At 40.4% G+C, this 24,246-nt stretch overlaps 1 protein-coding gene across 2 annotated transcripts; it reads right to left on the reverse strand.

Annotated features, from left to right (window-relative positions):
- Positions 1-1,076: 1,076 nt before the first annotated feature.
- LOC139395430 (terminal nucleotidyltransferase 5A-like) lies at positions 1,077-22,931 on the reverse strand. Of its 2 annotated transcripts, none has more exons than XM_071142967.1 (2): positions 22,355-22,931; positions 1,077-3,507 (listed from the first exon to the last, which is right to left on the reverse strand). In XM_071142967.1, exons 1-2 carry the CDS (start codon positions 22,505-22,507, stop codon positions 2,476-2,478), a joined length of 1,185 nt encoding a protein of 394 aa, XP_070999068.1. In that variant the 5' UTR covers positions 22,508-22,931; the 3' UTR covers positions 1,077-2,475. The 2 variants fall into 2 exon arrangements, with proteins under 2 accessions (XP_070999068.1, XP_070999069.1); XM_071142968.1 differs by having other exon boundaries at positions 22,451-22,897.
- Between the last annotated feature and the right edge of the window lie 1,315 nt (positions 22,932-24,246).

Raw genomic sequence — 24,246 nt, forward strand, 5'->3', positions numbered from 1 at the left:
ACTGATGAGCATCATGGTTTTTAGAGATACTTTTGTAACCCTTTCCAGCTTTATGCAAGTCAACAATTCTTCATCTTGGGTCTTCTGAGATCTCTTTTGTTCAAGGCATGGTTCACATCAGGCAATGCTTCTTGTGAATAGCAAACTCAAATTTTGTGAGTGTTTTTTATAGGGCAGGGCAGCTCTAACCAACATCTCCAATCTCGTCTCAATGATTGTACTCCAGGTTAGCGGACTCCTGACTCCAATTAGCTTTTGGAGAAGTCATTAGCCTAGGGGTTCACATACATTTCCCAACCTACACAGTGAATGTTTAAATTATGTATTAAATAAAGACAAGAAAAATGCAATAATTTTGGTGTTTTTAGTTTTAAGCAGACTGTCTGTTGTTGTGACTTAGATGAAGATCAGATCTAATTGTATGACCAATTTATGCAGAAATCCATATAATTCCAAAGGGTTCACATACTTTTTCTTGCCACTGTATAAGCAGACTGGTACACATTAAGACCAATATAAACTACTCATGTATACTGTAGCTCAATGTGTTGTTTTTGGATTTGTTGGAGAGAAAATAAAATGGCAGCGACATAGCAAGAGAGAAGCTACATCACGTTCCATGCACTGACATTTTGAGTACCATTATGTGTGTATGCATGCTAAACTGAATACATCTTCTCGGGAATGTCTGGATTTGGATCATTTAAGCTAAATGATTGCACATTATGATTGCAATTTGTAATGTTCGGTAAGTTTTTAATGTTACCATTAATGTATGCTCCCAAGTATCAATCAAGCAAGTGAAAGGAAATTACAATTCCAGATGGGCATCCACTCCCTCCGCCACATTTTACCATGTATTAATCCACGCTGGCCACTCAACCAGTGACGCAATCATATTCCGATATATACACAAGCAAAATAACATGGATATGGCGTTATTCAAGCAAATAGGATTCAGTTTCCACTGGCAACATGGGTGGGAGAACAAACCAGCCTTTGTCAAAGCTTTAGTATCACACCAGAGAGAGGCCATTGTGCTTCAGAAAGGCCTTCTTATGGTTCATGTCCTCAGATTGTAATGGATCTTACAAGCCCAGTTTAAGAAGTGGCACTCACTCAACAGACACTATGTTTTTCCACAGGCTAATTCCTGGAACTGGTCTGGGTTGTCTTAGTTGTCAGTATGTCATCAAGATAATCATAGCTACATTACCCTCTTAAAAGGGTGGACAGCTGCATTTTTGTTGTTATCTAGAGCAACTTACAGTCCCCACAGTTTTTATGGTGTAGAAATCCTATCCCTTTATGGGTAGTTAAAGATGCATGTACAACAGATGACAGGATCCATAAACTAGGAGCTATTTTGGTATTGTTAGGTTCTAATTCTCAGACTAAAAAACTCAGACACTATGAAAGCTTATCCAAGTTTATTCTTCCCAGAGGATCAATGCAGCTGCATTAGACAAAAACATTTTCACACAAGCACTGATATTTACACAAGCACTCCTACACATCGGTACAAACATTGTTCTTTACTGCTAGGCAGGACACTAGTGATACTAGTTTATGGATCCTGTAAACTTTTATTTCTCCCTTAATGTGACCTGACCTGAACCCCCCTCCATCACTAATCCATGGCTCTCTCCCCAATGCCTGCCACATTCCAAGCTTAATTGCACACTATATACGTTCCTCCTATAACCATTCCCTTCTGGTGTACACTCTAAACCTCAGCACTCCCTCAGTGACATGAATAAGTATATTTCATATTCTCAGAACCCAACAATATCAAGGCCTTTCTTTCCCATTTACACAGGCTATGCTTATAATACACATATTTCAGAATTTAAAAAACACGAGGATAGGGATTTTTTTATTTTTTTATTTATTTAAAATCGCATGAAGATGAATGTCTGTTCCTGAAAAGAGATTTGGAGTAATCTAGGCAACACAAACCCCTAAAAAAAAAAAACACAGCTCTCACTTTAGAGGCATTTTCGTAAATTGCTCAGATCATTTTAGGCACTTGGAATCACAATAATCCCTTCTGTTCTGAACAAAATACATCTTTGGTCCTGTAACTGTTGTTTAAAAAATAACTGAAGCAGCAGTCTGAAAATAAAGCTTCATAGTTTGTTTCTTCCAAAATAAATGTTTTTATTTTCTTATTTTAAAAAAATCTAAGATTTCTTTCTCACTTAAGGAACTACTTCAACATTCTTGTTACATGTGAAAAGGACCGTCAACTTAACAAACGTTGTGTGAGGAGAAATACAATTGTTGAGAGAAGATTGGCTAAAATCATACAGCAGTAAAGGATCGTTTCAGTCAAGTCACATTTCCATTTGCTTAGTTTATTTATTTATTTTGAAAGACAAAGAGCAATGCTGCCATTCCGCAGCTCCAACCCAATGGAGAGAAACATTGGATGCCACATCCACATCCACCTCTGCCCTGCACATGCTTGTTAGCTCAGTTACAGTGCAGCCAAGTATGGTGAGAGTTACTGTAGTGAACTAGCGGTGGCTGTGGCTGCACATGTGCTATGTAGTAATTGCTGAAGTTGATGTCACGCACGTAGGGTGCGGGCTGGTAGAAGCAGGTGACGTTGGTCACCGTGGGGATGGCGTTCTGCTCAGCCAGCACCTGTAGCGCCAACATAGAGATGAGGCTGAGCGTCTGGCGCCGCTCATGGCCCATCAGACACACAGTGCTTTCATTCACCACCTGGTGCAGAGTCATCAGGCACTCATAGCGCTTGTGCTCCATGCCGGCAAAGTGGTTCTGCAGGTAGGCCTCCAGCTTACGCTGCTGCTCGCAGATGTCAGAGAAGTCGATGAAGAAGCGCGAGCACATGTAGCGCTGCAGAGCCTTCATCTCTGTTTCACAGATGGGCCTGAACCCCTGCGCCAGCAAGTGGCAGTACTTAAGTAGCCCCCCGCCTCGGATCTCCTCGGGGCTGCGCGTGGCAATGATCCGCTGACACAGATGACCCATGGCACCCTCAAAGTCCCCATACACACTCTCCCCAATCACGGTGGGGTGGAAGCTCTCGGACATGGCCGTCTCTGAGCAGTGGTCAAACAGCAGCAGCGAGTCCAAGCCAATCTGGAAGGAGTCCACGCTGAATTCAAACTGCCGCCTGAGAGAGTCCACGAACTTGAGCTCCACATTCTTGCCCGTGTTGTTGGACAGTGAGATGAGGCTCCAGCGGTCTGTGTCGTTGCATACTTTCACCAGTTTCTGCACGTAGGCCTCTTTAAGGGTCAGCGGCGAGATGCGCTCCTTTCTGACCCCCGCTGGTAGGAAGTCCAATAGGCAGTCCATTACCACGTCCTTGACTAGCCGGAAAGCCTGGTCGTCCTTCAGAGACACACCGAAGATCAGGTCCAGGTCCTTGTAGCCCATGCCAGTGTCCTGGTAGAGCACGTGGCTGGCTGCAGAGCCGTTCAGCCGCACGTCTCGTACTGACACGCCCCTCTCCTCCAGCCGCGCCCGCACCACCTGGGTAAAGGAGACAGAGTATGTATTAGACATACGCTCAAACGCTTTTCATTTTTATGTTCAATTACAAAAAATACATTTCTGAAGTAATATAAATGTAATTGGTTATGTCCAAAGGCACTCCTTGCCCATACAGGACAGACATGCCTTTCCCTTGTGGAACATTTGCTGACTTTGGTGCCAGACCACCTGCCTCCTCCTTGCCAACATTATTCAACCAAAGCACACACACACACACACACACACACACACACACACACACACACACACACACACACACACACACACACACACACACACACACACACACGGACGTGCAAAGACTCAAGTAAACATCTTGAGACATTTCTCAATAAGTTCCAACATGGGCCTCTGGAAAAGTCAATAGGCTGTGTAAGCACTAGGCAGAGATCAATACACTGCTCACGAAAATACATTTAATCATCACCGCCATCAGTTTGAATGGAAACTAACAGGCCCAGAAGGATAGCAGAAGAGTTAGGACTACTCACTGAGGATCTGACTCACTGTCTGGGTCATGCCTGTTTCACAAGGGCCATGTTCAGTAGGAACAAAATTAAATAAGAAAAACTAATTTTCGGTTTCCATTGCAAAACTTTTTCAAACGCTTTCTGTTGCATGCTTTAATGAACACAACCCAGACGGCAGCAGTTAGTGCTATAGGATTTATACCCCTGCACTGCGATTCACACCGGTAGTAAGCACTTGCCTTAGCATAGGCCCTAGTGGAGCAGACAATGAGAAAATCTTGCTCCAATCTCCACAACCGTTGGGTCAAAGGTTTCACTTTCAGAGGCCCGGTGATCTGCAGGACCAGTTCAGCAAAGAGGCCGCCACAATCATCTGTGAAGAGGGTGTCCCAAGTCTGACATCACTGGGTCTATGCTCCATAGTTAGATAGTGGTAGGAATGGCACGCTAACAGACACTGGCAGTCACACTGAGAAAGTGTGTCTAGAAGACCTCAGGAAATACAAAGATGTGGCACTAACAGCACACTCTAAAGCTAAACTCAATCCACTTGGTGGGTTGGCACCATTAAAATGCACAGTTCGTGCATGTAAAGGAAACATGTAATTTACTCTTAAAATCCAAAGAGCTCTTTCGGTTAAGAATCGGTGTAACTTGCATTTGAAAGTGATCACAGCTTTCAGTCAGAATCCTCAACACTCTCAATAAGGCTTTAGCACAGGCAGATATGTAAGCTAGATGCTAGGAAATGTGTAGTCTACATTTCACCAATTTAAAAAAATTATGGTAGAACATGGTAGGCTGTACTACCATGTTCTACCATACATTTTTTTAACTTATTTTGCATGTAACAATATGCAGTAAAATGCAATGAAATACAGAGAAACTTTTAATTTAAGAATGAATCATTTTAGCTAATGTTTATAAAAAGCCCACACACTGATAGGTGTGTAAATAGCCCATCCAATCTACCTACCTCATCCCCAATCTTTTCTCATTTACTTTTTTGCTCTTTTGCACAACAGTATTTCTAATTGCACATCATCATCTGCACATCTATCACTCCAGTGTTAGTTTACTAAATTGTAATTACTTCGCCACTATGGCCTATTTATTGCCTTACCTCATCACGCCGTTTGAACACACAGTATATAGACTTTTTTTCTATTGTGTTTTTGACTGTATGTTTGTTTATTCCATGCGTAACTCTGTGTTGATGTTTGTGTCACACTGGTTTGCTTTATCTTGGCCAGGTCTCAGTTGTAAATGAGAAAAAAAATTCCTTAAAAAATATCAAAGAGCAAACAATCTTAAATACAACTGGACTAACCTATTGTACAGATCCTACACATATTATATCTCAAGTACTTGCATCACACTTTAGCAAAACACCTCTCCAACTCTTACCTCCCTACCTCCTCCCATTGCAGCCTTCAAATCTCCTCGTCCTGACAGATTAGTGTCAGTCTGACAGTAATTAACACTCTCATCATGTCCATCAGATCATAAGCTGCCTCTATTTATACATAATGGGTTAGGCTGCAGACAGACAAAGGCCTGCAGTTTCATTCAACAGTACACCCCTAAGCGCATACATCATGGGCTCTACAGCAAAGACAGACATGGGCTCCATGATTGGTATGTATATAATTAAAGCTAATTGAATGGTGTGGGTCACCTTAATGCCAAATGATATTAAATTCTTAGTAACTTTTTGATCAGTAGCCTTATATTGCTTTTTGCAACAAAGTAGCAGTGTCCAGTCAGATTACAATTATCAATTGGACAGGGACTACAGATGCTGTGAAACTAGACTAAGCTAGACTCAACACTTAATAGTGCATTCAGAAATGTTTCATACCTCTTGACTTCATACCCCTAGATTTTGTCGGGTTACAGCTTGAATTCAAATGAATTAATATAATCTTTTTCTCACCCATTTATTGAAAATGTAATACAGAAAGCAAATTTACATACAGTTGCTAGTGTAATTTAATTATGCCAATGTGCTTTCATTAATTGAAAACCCTTAATCTATTTTATGAGAATTTGTAAGATTCTTGTTTGCATAAAATAGATGGAGACCAGTCTTTTCAATAATAGGTAACAGAATTTATTCTCGGAGCGCGCTGCCACTTTACCACGAGCAACAGTTTATATACAAATCATGACGTCATTTCATTGCTAAACAGAATCCCCTCCTCTCGACCGGGACAAAGTGAGGTGAAAAGTTCATTCTAACTTACTAACACACTCCCAGGTAACTTTTGACCCCTCAACATTATCGATCAACACTGAGCTGACAGTTCTAATTAACAGAAAACGCACTCACTGTCTTATCTAAAAACCCCAGAGCTCAGTTCCGTAGGTTCAACCATAGGCTAACGACCTTATGTGTTTACACAGTCCACAACCCATTCGTTTCTTCCTAGTTGGAATGGTGTTCATTAACTTGAATTACTCCTTGTCCGTGTCTCACAATCCCTTCTTATGAACTCATATTGTTAATCAGATATAATAAAACAGAGTATAAGTTTTACTTAGTTACAGTTCCATTTAAAATGATTTGTTCAGTCATTTAATCATAACTTTTCCAACAACAGTACCAGTAAAAAGTTTGGGCACCTACTTATTCCAGGGTTTTTCTTTATTTTTTTACTATTTTCTACATTGTAGAATAATAGTGAAGTCATCAAATCTATGAAATAACACATATGGAATCATGTAATAACCAAAACTTGTAGTAACCAAAAATTGTTGGCATTTACGTATAACTTTTTGGGTCAGAGTGCGTGTGTGTTTAAACTATTTAAGTCTACTAGAATGCTTAAAAGGCCGCTAAAATGTTAAAATATCTCTATCCTTTTTTGGCAAGGAGGATATCGGTATCAGCCAAAAATATCATATCGGTGCATCCCTAGTCACAAACTTGAAACATGACATTCAATAAGATTTGCAGAAGTCCATTTACAACTATTAATATTCTGCTGTGAATCAAAAACACACTTGCAGATTTATCTGCACACACTTGTCACGTTACCAAGAGATTCATAAGCTTATAGAAAGTTTTGTACGTTGGTATAAAAAGATTTGCAGTATTGCTGCAACCATTGGCTGGATTGTTCCATCAATCAAATCTAAGGAAGTAGCTTGAAGAGGAGAAGTCATGTCTACAAAGTAATGGTAATTTGTTTAACAATGGTACATTTCAGATTAAATTGACAGCAGCTCATTTTTATATATATTTATTTTTATTTCACCTTTATTACATCTTAGAGATAAGAGTTCCGCCAAATGTAAATCATGGAGCGCCGTTTGTCATGACCGTCCGTGTCTTATATCGGCTAAAAACTTAAATTCTTGTTAATATAACTGCACTATCCAATTTAGAGTAGCTATTACTGCGAAAAAATTCCATGCTATTGTTTGAGGAGAGCTCCTAACAACACGGCGACAGGTTTGATAAATTCACCTCTGAAGTTGAAATGTGTACTTCCATTCTGAAATCTTTCTCTGATTTATCATCCCAAGGGTCCCAGAAATAACATGAAGTTTAGTTGTTAGATAAAATCCTTTTTCAGATCCATAAAAAGGTCCATATGGCATGCACGATCGATTTTGTATTTCCACTCATTCAATTTGCAAAGAAGGGAATCTGAAAATTTTACCCTAAACGTTGTTTCAACCAGTCAAATTACATATTTATTTTTTCCTCAGAGATCCTAGAACGTAACCAGACTTCACTATATCATGAGGAGAGTAGTATATCCTATAGGACACCAAATTTGGTCAGAGAGCGACGCCTAATGACACAGGCGGTCTTCACTTGATTGACTAACTTTGTCAAATAAGCACCAATCAGGGTCAAACAAAGCTAGCTAGATAGCCAATGAGCTGGGCTTTGCGGTATTATGCGGAAACCCCGTATCTGTCGCAAAATGTTGCTGCTGACTTTTGACAGCAAGCCTTTTCCTTTTAGACAAAAATTGCAAGAATATGGAGAGTTATGAAGTTTTGAAAATGGGGTGTTTTGCTAATGTTGAACTTACAATATGGCTATTAATACTGTAAGGTATGGAAGAGCTAAATCAAAGTCTAAGTATACAGATTTGACAACATTCTTACAGATAAATGTAATGCAAATGTAAATGTGGCCTTCACGATTAGCCCAAATGTACCTGGGTGACTTCACTCTAAATGTCAAGTAGCTTGCTCCTACTTCAAGTTATCAGTTTGAAACTTTGCACATACACTGCTGCCCTCTTGTGGACACCATTGGAATTACAACCAGAGTGATGGCTAGATTTGGGACCTTTCTGTTGCGTTTCAAAGATGGTTGTAGGAAGAAAAAAAAAGTTGTTTTTTTCATTGTATATTATTCTACAATATCTATTGTGTTATATTCTCCCACATTCAATTCACAAATCCACAAACTTCAAAGTGTTTCCTTTCAAATGGTACCAAGACTATGCATATATTTTGCTACAGGGCCTGAGCTACAGGCAGTTAGATTTAATATGTAATTTTAGGCGAAAATTTAAAAAAAGGGGGGCTATCCCGATTAACCAGTTAGGCAGTTTACAACTGCGACCTGGCCAAGATAAAGCAAAGCAGTGCAACAAAAACAACAGAGTTAAACATGGGATAAACAAACGTATAGTAAAGAACACAATAGAAAAAATCTGTATACAGTGTGTGCAAATGAAGTAAGAAGGTAAGTCAATAAATAGGCCATAGTGGCAAAGTAATTACAATTTAGCAATTAACACTGAAGTGATAGATGTGCAGATGAGGATGTGCAAGTAGAAATACTGGTGTGTAAAAAAGCACAAAAACAAATATGGGACGAGATAGGTAGTTGGTTGGATGGGCTATTTACAGATGGGCTGTGTACAGCTGCAGTGATCGGTAAGCTGCTCTGACAGCTGATGCTTAAAGTTAGTGAGGGAGATATAAGTCTCCAACTTCAGTGATTTTTGCAATTCAATCCAGTCATTGGCAGCAGAGAACTGGAAGGAAAGGCTGCCAAAGGAGGTGTTGGCTTTGGGGATGACCAGTGAAATATACCTGCTGGAGTGCGCGCTACGGGTGGGTGTTGCTATGGTGACCAGTGAGCTGAGATAAGGCGGAGCTTTATCTAGCAAAGACTTATAGATGACCTGGAGCCAGTGGGTTTGGTGACGAATATGAAGCGAGCACCAGCCAACGAGAGCATACAGGTCGCAGTGGTGGGTAGTATATGGGGCTTTGGTGACAAAACGGATGGCACTGTGATAGAATGAATCCAATTGGCTGAGTAGAGTGTTGGAGACAATTTTGTAAATAACATCGCCGAAGTCAAGGATCAGTAGGATAGTCAGTTTTACGAGGGTATGTTTGGCAGCATGAGTGAAGGAGGTTTTGTTGCGAAATAGGAAGCCAATTCCAGATGTAATTTTGGATTGGAGATGCTTAATATGAGTCTGGAAGGAAAGTTTACAGTCTAGCGAGACACCTATAGTTAGTCGGAAGTTTACATACACTTAGGTCGGAGTCATTAAAACTAGTTTTTCAACCACTCCACAAATTTCTTGTTAACAAACTATAGTTTTGGCAAGTCGGTTAGGCCATCTACTTAGTGCGTGACACAAGTCATTTTTACAACAATTGTTTACAGACAGATTAATTCATTTATAATTCACTATCACAATACCAGTGGGTCAGAAGTTTACATACACTAAGATGATTGTGCCTTTTCAACAGCTTGGAAGGTTCCAGAAAATTATGTCACAGCTTTAGAAGGTTCTGATTGACATCGTTTGAGTCAATTGGAGGTGTACCTGTGAATGCATTTCAAGGCCTACCTTCAAACTCAGTGCCTCTTTGCTTCACATCATGGGAAAATCAAAAGAAATCAGCCAAAAAAATATTGTAGACCTCCACAAGTCTGGTTCATCCTTGGGAGCAGTTTTCAAATGCCTGAAGGTACCACATTCTTCTGTACAAACAATAGTACACAAGTATAAACACAGTGGGACCACGCAGCCGTCATACCTATCAGGAAGGAGACACATTCTATCTCCTAGAGATGAACGTACTGTGCAAATGAATCCCAGAACAACAGCAAAGGACCTTGTGAAGATGCTAGAGGAAACAGGTACTAAAGTATCTATATCCACAGTACAACGAGTCCTTTATCGACATAACCTGAAAGGCCGCTCAGCAAGGAAGAAACGAGTGCTCCAAAACAGCCACAAAAAAGCCAGACTACAGTTTGCAACTGCACATGGGGACAAAGATCATACTTTTTGGAGAAATTTCCTCTGGTTTGAGGAAACAAAAATAGAACTGTTTGGCCATAATGACCATCGTTATGTTTGGAGGGAAAAGGGGGATGCTTGCAAGCTGAAGAACACCATCCCAACCATGAAGCACAGGGGTGGCAGCATCATTTTGTGGGGGTGCTTTGCTGCAGGAGGGACTGGTGCATCATGAGGAAGGACAATTATGTGGATATATTGAAGCAACATCTCAAGACATCCGTCAGGTTAAAGCTTGGTCGCAAATGGACAGTGACCCCAAGCATACAAAGTTGTGGCAAAATGGCTTATGGACAACCAAGTCAAGGTATTGGAGTGGCCATCAAAAAGCGTGTGCCACTCAAGGAGGCCTACAAACCGGACTCAGTTACACCAGCTCTGTCAGGAGGAACGGGCCAAAATTCACCCAACTTATTGTTGGAAGTTTGTGGAAGGCTACCCAAATACTAATTGAGTGTATGGCAACTTCTGACCAACTGGGAATGTGATGAAAGTAATAAAAGCTGAAATAAATAACTCTACTATTATTCTGACATTTCAATTTTTTTTAAATAAAGTGGTGATCCTAACTGACCTAAGACAGGGAATTTTTACAAGGATTAAATGTCAGGAATTGTGAAAAACTGAGTTTAAATGTATTTGACTAAGGTGTATGTAAACTTCCGACTTCAACTGTAGGTATTTATAGTTGTCCACATATTCTAAGTCAGAACCATCCAGAGTAGTGATGCTAGTCGGGCGGGAGGGTTTGGGCAGCGATCGGTTGAAGAGCATGCATTTTGTTTTACTAGCATTTGGAGGCCACGGAAGGAGTGTTGTATGGCATTGAAGCTTGTTTGGAGGTTTGATAACACAGTGTCCAAAGAAGTGTAATGACATTCATCCTAGCATTACTATCAACTGGCTAGCTTAAAATCAGGAAGCTTTAAATGAGAGGAGAAAACAAATAAAATATTTGCTAGTTTAACCATCTTAAACATCATTTTCCTTATCGTCATTTCCGGTCACAACTTGTAAACTTGTTTACGTGCTGCTGTGCGGTTTGTTGCTAACATTTCTTTGCTACCTGCCAACTTTAAGATTTTTACTTTTTAATTACCGTTTAATATTTTTTATTTTTCTCCCTCGCTCAACTTTTTTTCATTCAACTTTTTCACCCCGGACACTTTATCTGGACATGGTTCTACACGACCGCCACCACCCGAAGCTAACTAGTAACATTAACATTATGCTTTCTAAATGCAGTCGCTGTACTCATAATATACAGGAGAGCGATCGCCTTATGGCGAGGAAGCCCAGCTTCAGACGCAATCGTTTAGGCAAGGGTAATTTAAGTGTAGGAAAGGGACATTTAAGTGTAGGAAGGAATGAAACAGCGTCTGTGCCACCAATAAGTACAGATGGTAGCATAAATCCTCTCGCACGGTCCCCGCTGCTGGACAATTTTCTCATGGCTTCTGGAAGGAAATACTGTAGGAATGCTCAACCGGTGTCACTCATTCAGCCGACAGAAACATTCAACCCATTAAGCAACGAGTCGGAGTCAGAGTCCGAGTCTTCTCTGGTCTCTCCTCCACCCATTACCGGGTCTGAGACGCCGAAGCCTCCCACCATTAGCTCTGACAAATTGAACACCCTAGTCATTACCCGAGAACACCCTAGTTCATTACCCATAGTATTAGACTTAAAAAATAATAATCAAGCGATCATACACTCTTTACCAGGGGTTAGGGCTACCGACGTTAAGGGTAATCTGAAGATGGTGCTGGCTAAGGCTAAAACTGGTGAGTGTAGAGAGTATAGGGATATTGTTATCCACGTTGGCACCAATGACGTTAGGATGAAAGAGTCAGAGGTCACCAAGCGCAACATAACTTCAGCGTGTAAATCAGATGGAAAGATCAGCATCGAGTAATTGTCTTTGGCCTCCTCCCAGTTAGGGGGAGTGATGAGCTCTACAGCAGTCTCAACTCAATCGCTGGTTGAAAACTTTTCTGCCCCTCCCACAATATAGAATTTGTAGATAATTGGCACTCTTCACCAACAAACAGGACCAAGCCTGGCTTGATGAGGAGTGACAGACTCCATCCTAGCTGGAGGGGTGCTCTCATCTTATCTATGAATGTAGTGCCCTGTCTAACTCAACTAGCTCCACAATAAGATAGGGTACAGGCCAGGCAGCAGGCTGTTAGCCACCCTGCCATCTAGTAGAGTCTGCCACTAGCATAGTCAGCTCAGCTATCCTCTTTGAGACTGTGTCTATGCCTCGATCTAGGATGGGCAAAACTAAACATCGCAGTGTTCGCCTTAGCAATCTCACTGGAATAAAGACCTCCTCCATTTCTGTCATTATTGAAAAAGATTGTGAAATCTCACATCTCAAAATAGGGCTACTTAAATGTTAGATCCCTCACTACCAAGGCAGTTATAGTCAATTAACTAATCACTGATCATAATCTTGATGTGATTGGCCTGACTGAAACATGGCTTAAGCCTGATGAATTTAGTGTTAAATGAGGCCTCTCCTCCTGGTTACACTAGTGACCATATCCCCCGCACATCCTTCACAATGCGGAGGTGTTGCTAACATTTACGATAGCAAATTTCAATTAAGAAAAAAAAAAGTCTGTTTTCATCTTTTGAGCTTCTAGTCATGAAATCTATACAGCCTACTCAATCACTTTTTATAGCTACTGTTTACAGGCCTACTGGGCCGTATACAGCGTTCCTCACTGAGTTCCCTTAATTCCTATCGGACCTTGTAGTCATGGCATATTCAAATATAAAAAATATATATTTTGGTGACTTTAATATTCACATGGAAAAGTCCACAGACCCACTCCAAAAGGCTTTCGGAGCCATCATCGACTCAGTGGGCTTTGTCCAACATGTCTCCGGACCTACTCACTGTCACAGTCATACTCTGGACCTAGTTTTGTCCCGTGGAATAAATATTGTGTATCTTAATGTTTATCCTCATAATCCTGGTCTATCGGACCACCATTTTATTACGTCTGCAATCGCAACAAATAATCTGCTCAGACCCCAACCAAGGATCATCAAAAGTCATGCTATAAATTCTCAGACAACCCAAAGATTCCTTGATGCTCTTCCAGACTCCCTCTGCCTACCCAATGACATTGTTGTAGTCCAATCTGTTAACCACCTAACTGAGGAACTCAATTTAACCTTGCGTAATACCATAGATGCAGTCGCACCCCTTAAAACAAAAAACATTTGTCATAAGAAACTGGTATACAGAATACCCAAGCCCTGAAGCAAGCTTCCAGAAAAATGGAACAGAAATGGCGCTACACCAAACTGGAAGTCTTCCGACTAGCTTGGAAAGACCGATACTGCATGGTACTTAGAGCCCTAACCCTAATCCTTAATTGAGGAGAATAAGAACAATCCTAAATGTATTTTTGATACTATCACATAAAAATTTGATACTATAACTAAAAAGCAGCAATCCCCAAACTTTCACTTCAGCAGTGATAAATTCATGAAATTCTTTGACGAAAATATCATGATCATTAGAAATCAAATTACGGACTCCTCTTTAAATCTGCGTATTTCTCCAAAACTCGGTTGTCCTGAGTCTGCACAACACTGCCAGGACCTAGGATCAAGGGAGACACTCAAGTTTTTTAATACTATATCTCGACACATTCATGAAAATAGTCTTGGCCTCTACACCTTCAAGCTGCATACTGGACCCTATTCCAACTAAACTACTGAAAGAGCTGCTTCCTGTGCTTGGCCCTCCTATGTTGAATATAATAAATGGCTCCCTATCCACCGGATGTGTACCAAACTAATTTAAAGTGGCAGTAATAAAGCCTCTTGAAAAATCAAACCTTGAGTCATGACCTGATTGCAGTTCGGCGTCATAACTGACTTCAGTAGAAAAATGAACGTCACCTTCGAACGTCACTGGATAAGTGTGCTCTTCATAGATGAATCCCGGTTTCAACAGTATCGGGAAGATGGCAGACCGCGTGGATGGCATTGTGTGGGCGAGCGGTTTGCTGATGTCAACGTTGTGAACAGAGTTCCCCATGGTGGTGGTGGGGTTATGGTATGGGGAGGCATAAGCTACGGACAACAAACAATTGCAATTTATCGATGGCCATTTTAATGCACAGAGATACCGTGATGAGATCCTGAGGCCCATTGTCGTGCCATTCACCTGCCTCCAACACCTAATGTTTCAGCATGATAATACACAAGGATCTGTGCACAATTCCTGGAAGTTGAAAATGTCCCAGTTCTTCCAGGAGATGGATCATGCTGCATGAGGCAAATGGGGGTCACACAAGATACTGACTGGTTTTCTGATCCACGCCTCTAGCTTTTTTTTTAAGGTATTCTATATATGACCAAAAGAGGCATAGCTGTATTCCCAGTCATGTGAAATCCATAGATTAGGCCCTAATGAATTGACTGATTTCCTTATACGAACTGTAACTCAGTAAAATCTTAAATTGTTGCATTTACATTTTCCTTCAGTATACAAGATATGCCACTAATATGAGGAGTGGAGAAGCCCTATGCACCATAAACATGTCTACTCATGGAGGAACTCCCTATCAAAGAGACTCAGAGGGTTTGGCAGGAGGCCCTGGGTCAATGGAAGGTCAAGGGTGAGAGGCTGAGGACTTAGGGGGAAATGAGATACAACTTGAACCACAGAGTAAGGCTGCCTTCAAACTAAAACGCATGTCCAATGCAGCTGTTTGGTCGGGGAAAACGCTGTTCTACGTTATTAATTGGCTGAACGAGAGTCTTTCCAACTTTTCTGACGGACAGCACAACACAAGCCTCTCCCCAACTGACCCCTCCCTTTGAACTAGAGGTCGACCGATTATAATTTTTCGACGCCGATACCGATTATTGGAGGACCAAAAAAAGCCGATACCGATTAATCGGACGATTTTGTTAATTTATTTGTAATAATGACAATTACAACAATACTGAATGAACCCTTATTTTAACTTAATATAATACATCAATAAAAATGTAGCCTCAAATTTAGCCTCAAATAAATTAATAATGAAACATGTTCAATTTGGTTTAAATAATGCAAAAACAAAGTGTTGGAGAAGAAAGTAAAAGTGCAATAATGTGCCATGTAAAAAAGCTAACGTTTAAGTTCCTTGCTCAGAACATAAGAAAGCTGGTGGTTCCTTTTAACATGAGACTTCAATATACCAAGGTAAGAGGTTTTAGGTTGAGGTTAATATAGTATTTATATGACTATTTATCTCTATACGATTTGTATTTCATAGGCACTTTAGTATTGCCAGTGTAACAGTATAGCTTCCGTCCCTCTCCTCGCCCCTACCTGGGCTCGAACCAGGAACACATCGACAACAGCCACCCTCGAAGCATTGTTACCCATCACTCCACAAAAGCCGCGGCCCTTGCAGAGCAAGGGGAACAACTACTCCAAGTCTCAGAGCGAGTGACGTCTGAAATGCTATTAGCGCGCACCCCGCTAACTAGCTAGCCATTTCACATCGGTTACACCAGCGTAATCTCGGGAGTTGATAGGCTTGAAGTCATAAGTAGTTCAATGCTTGAAGCACAGCGAAGAGCTGCTGTGTCACGCCCTGGTCTTAGTATTTTGTGTTTTCTTTATTATTTTGGTCAGGCCAGGGTGTGACATGGGTTATTTATGTGGTGTGTTTTGTCTTGGGTTTTTTTGTAGGTTATGGGATTGTGGTATAGTATAGTAGTCTAGGAAAGTCTATGGTTGCCTGGAGTGGTTCTCAATCAGAGGCAGGTGTTTATCGTTGTCTCTGATTGGGAACCATATTTAGGCAGCCATATTCTTTGAGTGTTTTGTGGGTGATTGTTCCGGTCTCTGTGTTTGTTTGCACCAGATAGGGCTGTTTTGGTTTTTCACGTTACGTTTAGTGTTTTTGTATTGTTCGTTATATTTATTAAAGATGTTTAATAATAACCACGCTGCATTTTGTTCCTCCTTTCCTTCACCGGAAGAAAACCTTAACGTGCTGTTTGAATGAATGCTTACGAGCCTGCTGCTGCCTACCATCGCTCAGTCAGACTGCTCTATCAAATCATAGACTTGATTATAACATAATAACACAGAAATACAAGCCTTTGGTCATTAATATGGTCGAATCCGTAAACTATCATTTCGAAAACAAAACGTTTATTATTTCAGTGAAATTACGAACCGTTACATATTTTATCTAACGGGTGGCATCCATAAGTCTAAATATTGCTATTACATTGTACAACCTTCAATGTTATGTCATAATTCCGTAAAATTCAGGCAAATTAGTTCGCAACGAGCCAGGCGGCCCAAACTGTTGCATATACCCTGACTCTGCGTGCAATGAACGCAAGAGAAGTGACACAATTTCACCTGGTTAATATTGCCTACTAACCTGTATTTCTTTTAGCTAAATATGCAGGTTTAAAAATATATACTTCTGTGTATTGATTTTAAGAAAGGCGTTGGTGTTTATGGTTAGGTACAGTCATGCAACGATTGTGCTTTTGTTAAATCATCCCCCGTTTGGCGAAGTCGGCTGTCTTTGTTAGGAAGAAATAGTCTTCACACAGGCCAGGCGGCCTAAACTGCTGCATATACCCTGACTCTGTTGCAAGAAGAGAAGTGACACAATTTACCTAGTTAAAATAAATGAATGTTAGCAGGCAATATTAACTAAATATGCAGGTTTAAAAATATATACTTGTGTATTGATTTTAAGAAAGGCATTGACGTTTATGGTTAGGTACACGTTGGAGCAACGACAGTCCTTTTTCGCGAATGCGCACCGCCTCGATTATATGCAACGCAGAACAAGCTAGATAAACTAGTAATATCATCAACCATGTGTAGTTAACTAGTGATTATGATAGATTTGTTTTTTTATAAGATAAGTTTAATACTAGCTAGCAACTTACCTTGGCTTACTGCATTCGCGTAACAAGCAGGCTCCTCAAGGAGTGCAATGAGAGTCATGTGGTTAGAGCATTGGACTAGTTAATCTAAGGTTGCAAGATTGAATCAGTGAGCTGACAAGGTAAGAATCTGTCGTTCTGCCCCTGAACAAGGCAGTTAACCCACCGTTCCTAGGTTATTGAAAATAAGAATGTGTTCTTAACTGACTTGCCTAGTTAAATAAAGGTGTAAAAAAATATATATTTAAAAAAATAGGCCAAATCGGTGTCCAAAAACACAGATTTCCGATTGTTATGAAAACTTGAAATCGGCCCTAATTAATCGGCCATTCTGATTAATCGGTCGACCTCTACTTCGAACGCCATTGGGATGCTGTGTCTTTTACGCATCCATGTGTCTGATTGGTAGGCACCCTTGTAGTCCTCAATAATCAACAATGTAAATGTTAACTCGCTCTTTCAATTGCATTCAGTACCTCTATCCATCTCTCTATATTCCTAGGACCTCCAGAACCTTCTGACCAACTACCTGCGATCTCTCCAGATCAGAGAAGTATGCACTCTGTAAACTATGTAAACCTCCTTCGCTATGGCCGTCTGTGGGATGACATATTTAATTGTACCTTTATTTTACTAGGCAAGTCAGTTAAGAACAAATTCTTATTTTCAATGACGGCCTAGGAACAGTGGGTTAACTGCCTGTTCAGGGGCAGAACGACAGATTTTGTACCTTGTCAGCTCGGGGATTTGAACTTGCAACCTTTCGGTTACTAGTCCAATGTTCTAACCACTAGGCTACCCTGCACTAGGCTACCCTGCCTTATTATCCTAGGTGTGACTGGTTGGATTGGATTTACTGTACTCACTCCAAAACTCATACCAATGTGTGTCCATCCCCTTATATCCAGGTGTGTCTGCTGGGCCATGGAACTCTAGAGCAGCACATCAAAAAGACCTGCCATCCTGTTGTCAGCAGACAGTTCCCGGAGGAAGGATGTAACTATTAAGCTTTTTAGCAGCTACATTTGGGGGATGATCACCAAACAAAGTTTTGTATAAACTACTCATGTTCATTTTCAAGTTGTTACAAAACAATACATTTTTCATAGCCGGTTCTAATATAAGTTCTTCACATTCTTAATAATTACTATGGTAACTTAAACATCAAACAACATGCATACTTTCTCCATCAAGACTTGGTGCTTAGGACTCTAAAAGGTCTAAAATCAATGCAAGTCTCATGTCCAGGGTGAAAACATTTTTAGTCATGTATTTAAGACACAGGTGTATCAACTAAAATGTTTTTTTATCCCAGACAAGCCTGGGGGGGGGGGGGTTCCAGTGAGCCAAACAAGCTAGAACCGCCACTGATCACAAGAGAACGTTCCTGACTTGAGGATGCTATAGCGACTGGCAAGTGACAACAGCAGATGACAATATCGCGCAAACACTATTGTCAACACATTATTTGAGTATGTTGACACTCACAGTATTTAGTATGTTGACACTCACAGCAGAAATGTTGTCAAACGTATGTTCCCAAAACACTATTGGGTAACAATTATTCTATTCCTATGAGTGGTGCCATAAGAAAGTCCAAAAAACACTAAAACTATTTAAAGAACATAAAATCAAGCTGATCTTCAGAGACTCATTCATGTTTGTTATAACACTTACTTTTCTTCAGAAGAGGCTTATAGAGTAAAATGTGAAGTTTTTGTTTGAACAGAACTGAAGTGTGTCCAGTTTATTGGTAACTATTTCAGCAAGCAAATGGGGTTGTTATGAAAGTCAGGCTGGGAAGATGACATATGGTTCTCACTAATCCTGGGGAACACCCTGTTCCAAAATATGGAACAGCACCTGCATAGTCAATCAAGCATTTATCATAAAGGTTGAAAATATCCACTACCACATCCTAAAATCCTGGATTAATTAATCATGACTAACTACATAACTGTCAGTCAAATCAATGTTAATTGTTAAACCAGCTGGCATGATCTTTCAATTACATAACCACCATCCATCCCATGCATAAGAACATGTCTGATGTAGAGGGGGGCATTAATGAAAACCAGCAGACGGGGGCTGGAGATAGAGTTACAGCAGGGTACTGGCCAGTCCAGATTATTTAACATGGTTAGTCTCATTGAGATAAAATCTATTTTTCAAGAGAGACCTGTACAGATAGCAGCACCACCTTGGTAGACACAACACAAGCCACTGTCTGGAAGGGGAGGACCATCCTCCTCAGTCAATTTCATAAAAATGTAAATGGTAAAACATTTAAAAAGTGATCATTTTTAGATAAAATTATACTAAATATAATCACGTCACCAAATAATTAAAACACTATTTTGCAAAGAAGATCTACAGTAGCCTCAACAGCACTCTGTAGGGTAGCACCATGATATAGCCGGAGTACAGCCATCTTCTGTCCTCCTCTGGGTACATTGACTTCAATACTAAACCTAGGAGGCTCATGGTTCTCAACCCCTTCCATAGACTTACACAGTAATTATGACAACTTTCGGATGACGTCCTTCAGCATGAACTGACATGTTGTCCACCCAATCAAGTATCAGAGAATGAATCTAGTACTGAAAGCATAAACTACAGCTAGCTAGCACTGCAGTGTATAGAATGTGGTGAGTAGTTGACTCAAAGAGAGAGAAGGATAATAGTTGAACAAATTAATTTCTTCCAAAATTAAGGAGAAGCAAGAGAGAAATAAAGAAAGATTATTTTTTTCCACTTTCAGTTTCACTTACTTAGCAAATGCAGCTAGCTAGTTAAGGCTACTGAAACACCCTGCTCATACAGAGTGATACTATGTTAGTTAGCTGGCTATGACTTTCCAACACAACAGTGGAACTCTTCCAAGTCAAGGTAAGCTTTTGGTATTACTAACTTATTGCCACCGGGGCCTGCCGGTGTAACTGCTTTCTGACTGTACACTGTAGCAGGTTTAATAACATGTTAGTTTTATTAGCTATGCTGACTATGAATATGCTGACTATGACGTCACTTTAACTAATATGGTGACAACAATGTAGGCTGTGTAGCAGTTCTGCTTGGAAAGGTTTTTTCACCTGATCCCATACAGCTGATGTGTTGTGCATTGAAGTCCACAAGCGAAGGGAAGAGGTGAGAGGAGTAGAGCGCATAGATGTGACGAGGAAGACAAAGTGGCTGCTATGAAAGTGAACTGTGTTTCAGGGTGTATTCATTCCGCTGATTCTGTTGAAAAAGTTTCTTAAACGGAAGCAAACGGAACAAAACGGGGATAACATACCTGAATTTGTCCAATAGAAACTCTCGTTTGCAACTGTTGGACTAATGATTACACACTATATAAGCTAGATGCAGGCAAGAGTGTGCACGACGGTATTTCATTTCATTGTCTGTCCATGTTTTTTTTTTTTTTTTTTTACCTTTATTTAGCCAGGCAAGTCAGTTAAGAACAAATTCTTATTTTCAATGACGGCCTGGGAACAGTGGGTTAACTGCCTGTTCAGGGGCAGAACGACAGATTTGTACCTTGTCAGCTCGGGGGTTTGAACTCGCAACCTTCCGGTTACTAGTCCAACGCTCTAACCACTAGGCTACCCTGCCGCCCCAAGTCTGTCCATGTGTCACTGTCTGTGACCTCAAATTTCTCTCTCGACGTGTGTGCACCTACGTTGTAAACTTTTATTTATAGGCTAGGTTGTAGCAACCTCATGATGGGTATAGAGAAAATTTGAGTATCAAGTAGTAGCCTAAACGTATCGATGTTACATTGAACTGGGTGAATGGAATACGAATGAGTCATCCAATATGCTGTAATATGCTCATGAAAACAAAAATCATCCTCCCTTATCTTAATTGGCATTGACCGCCATTGTTCTCTAATGATACAAAATGACCGAGCCTTCTGCCACCGTCAATTGGAAAGGTATTGTCAATAGGCATATCAGAAAAGTGGAGTATATCAAAACTCCCATCTGGAAGGATATTAGAAACAGACCCATAATGGTGCAAGACACTTCCAGTCAAATGTGACTCATCAGTGGTAATTAATATACTATGGGAACTGATGACAAAGGGATTTGATGAGAGATTTGAGATTTGATGACAAACTGTAGCAGCAAGGTAAATTAAGCGACCTGTTTTGTTAACTAACTGTATGAATCAGCACATTGCTGTAGGCTACTTATCTTTAAATACAGTTACAGAAATCTAAATTGTTGCAAAGAGTTACCGCAATGGCTATTGTTAATGGGTTAACACCTACTGAAGCTCACTACTGAACAGAGTGGAAGTCAACAGTAAAGGTCCTATATGGGGCAGGGTTGGAGTTCAGCTCACACTTTGACCTGAACTAGAGAATGACTATTGCTACAGTGAAGAGATATGAATGATGGGCATCAGTTTGGTCTCAGACTAGACGTACATGCATAGTACATTTAAATTGGAGGTACTCAACCTGGTATGATAAGTAACCAAACGTAACATATGGCAAGAACTAATGTTGGGTGGTTGGTGGGGGTGGATAGTGGGCATATAAACGCAAACGTCGAGCAACCCTAAGGTTGCGGGTGCAAATCTTATCACGGACAACTTCAGCATTTTAGCAACTTTAGCTACTTACTACTTTTTAGCTACTTTGCATGTTAGCTAACCCTTCCCCTTACCATTTTGGCTAACCCTTTAATCTAAATTTAACCCTAACTCCTAGCCTAACTGATGTTAACCATTTAGCTAGAATTCGTAATATCATAAGCTTCGCAAATTCGTAACATATTGTACTTAAAAAAATCGTATCATACAAAATGAGTGATGGACATCCACAAATTAATGCATACTATACGAAAGGTAACACGCCATACTAAATGAGTATCTCGGATTGACATACAGAATAATACATCTTCTGTGACCAGGTCGGTCAGAGACATGGCTCCATCACTCAATAGAATGTAGGTGAATGGTATGTTGTACTTTAATATGCCATAGGGACATTTTATTTGCAACAAAGCACATGCATACTTGGCATACTAACAGTACATCACAAAACATGAAGCGATTCAGAGTAGACAGCATATACTCAGTATAGAAGTTGTGGCGCACGCGATATACCTGAACGATCTGCCGGGGTTGTAGAGCGAGTGTAGGGAAATTTCCGCGGCCGTGAATCGGGATTGCTTCTCTGATGATTGAGTTCAAACGAAGTACCTGATCCCAAGACAGCACACAGAACCGCCTACTCTGATCCGATGTATCGCTTGACATGGCGATGTGGCACTGAACAGAGTTTAAAAATATATTGGAATGAATGCGGTAGTCTAATCTTGCTGTATCACTCCCGGATCAATCGGTTGAGGTGTGCGTCTTAAAAATGCAGGGGGGAATAATGAATGGATGAGTTTGGTCAATCGTGGTAAATTCCAATAGCCAACAAATGTTCAGTATCCGTTTCCTCATTCAGCAAAGTAATGAAGATGTGATTGCTGTCAAATACTTGAAGTTTGAAATGCAAGACACGCTTAACTCTTTATCCACAGATGTTAAGCTGATCAGTCACAAGTTTGCAGCGAATCGTTATCCAAAAAGCTCATCCAAGGTCTATAAAGGCTCCTCATTTGCATAGAGGCTCTGATTTTTTTTTGTTCACTCATTAATTATCAAGACCTTGCCTTGTTGCGAGTGCCACCAGTCAGTGCAGAGAAATGTTTGGCACAACCTGTGTACTAGTGACGCATTTCCAGAGCCTCCACCCCTTTCCATACTCACTGATATCCTGCAAAGACATTGGGCGCGTTCGACATTGAAAGCAATAGAGTATTTTTGAAGGCACTAACTCCGCCATGGAGAAATGGACAAATGCATTTCTGTAGGGTTTTTGGATAAACGCAGAAAATAAGGTATGTTGTAAACACAGGCTGAGGAGATCGTGTACATTGAGTCCTATGCGATAATCTTCATCAGCTAATGTCACTGTTTCTTAATTTTGTAAGTATTAATGTAATAAAAAAAGCACATAAAGCACATAAAAGGCTTCATAATTCATAAAGGTCATGTTAACGGACTGATATTATCTCATAGAACAAAACGTATAAGAGCTCCTAAGCCTGTGTTAACCTCAGATCTTATGTTTGGCATTTAATTAACACAAAACCCTATTCTTTCCCCATTCATTTCCACCATATGAATCGCTGAACAAACCAGAGGTAACTCATTTCCGTTTTTTAAGGACTAAAAGCTGGCAAACTCTATTGCAGCTGACATTAAACTCGAGTCGAGACCGACTAATCTACAAATCAACTTGCATCATAAATAACGAGTCAGTAGATCAGTTAGAATTTACAATAAAATAAGTTGTTGTTCACTTACCATCATTAATAAGCTACCATCATTCTAAACATATGTCAAATTGTTTAGTTGGCAATGCCTCAGAGTTCTACATAGATTATGGTCATCATACAGTGCATTTGGAAAGTATTGAGACCCCTTGACTTTTTTCACATTTTATTACAGCCTTATTCTAAAATTGATGAAAATTATTATTAGTATTTATTTATTCAATCTACACACAATATCCCACAATGACAAAGCAAAAACAGGTTTTTATATTTTTTATTAAAAACAAAAAGCTGAAATATCACATTTACATAAGTATTCACACTTTACTCAGTACTTTGTTGAAGCACCTTTGACAGTGATTATAGCCTCGAGTCTTCTAAAAGGCATCATGCTACAAGCTTGGCACACCTGTATTTGGGAGTTTCTCCCATTATATAGCGTCACTGCACTGCTATTTTCAGGTCTCTCCAGAGATGTTCGATCAGGTTCATGTCCAGGCTCTGGCTGGGCCACTCAAGGACATTCAAAAACTTGTCCCAAAGCCACTCCTGTGTTGTCTTGGCTGTGTGCTTAAGGTCGTTGTCCCATTGGAAAGTGAACCTTCACCCCAGTCTGAGGTCCTGCTCGCTCTGGAGCAGGTTTTTCTCTGTAATTTGCTCCGGTGGTTT

The sequence above is a fragment of the Oncorhynchus clarkii genome, chromosome 3 (genome assembly GCF_045791955.1).
Source record: "Oncorhynchus clarkii lewisi isolate Uvic-CL-2024 chromosome 3, UVic_Ocla_1.0, whole genome shotgun sequence".
NCBI classification, from domain to species: Eukaryota; Metazoa; Chordata; class Actinopteri; order Salmoniformes; family Salmonidae; genus Oncorhynchus; species Oncorhynchus clarkii.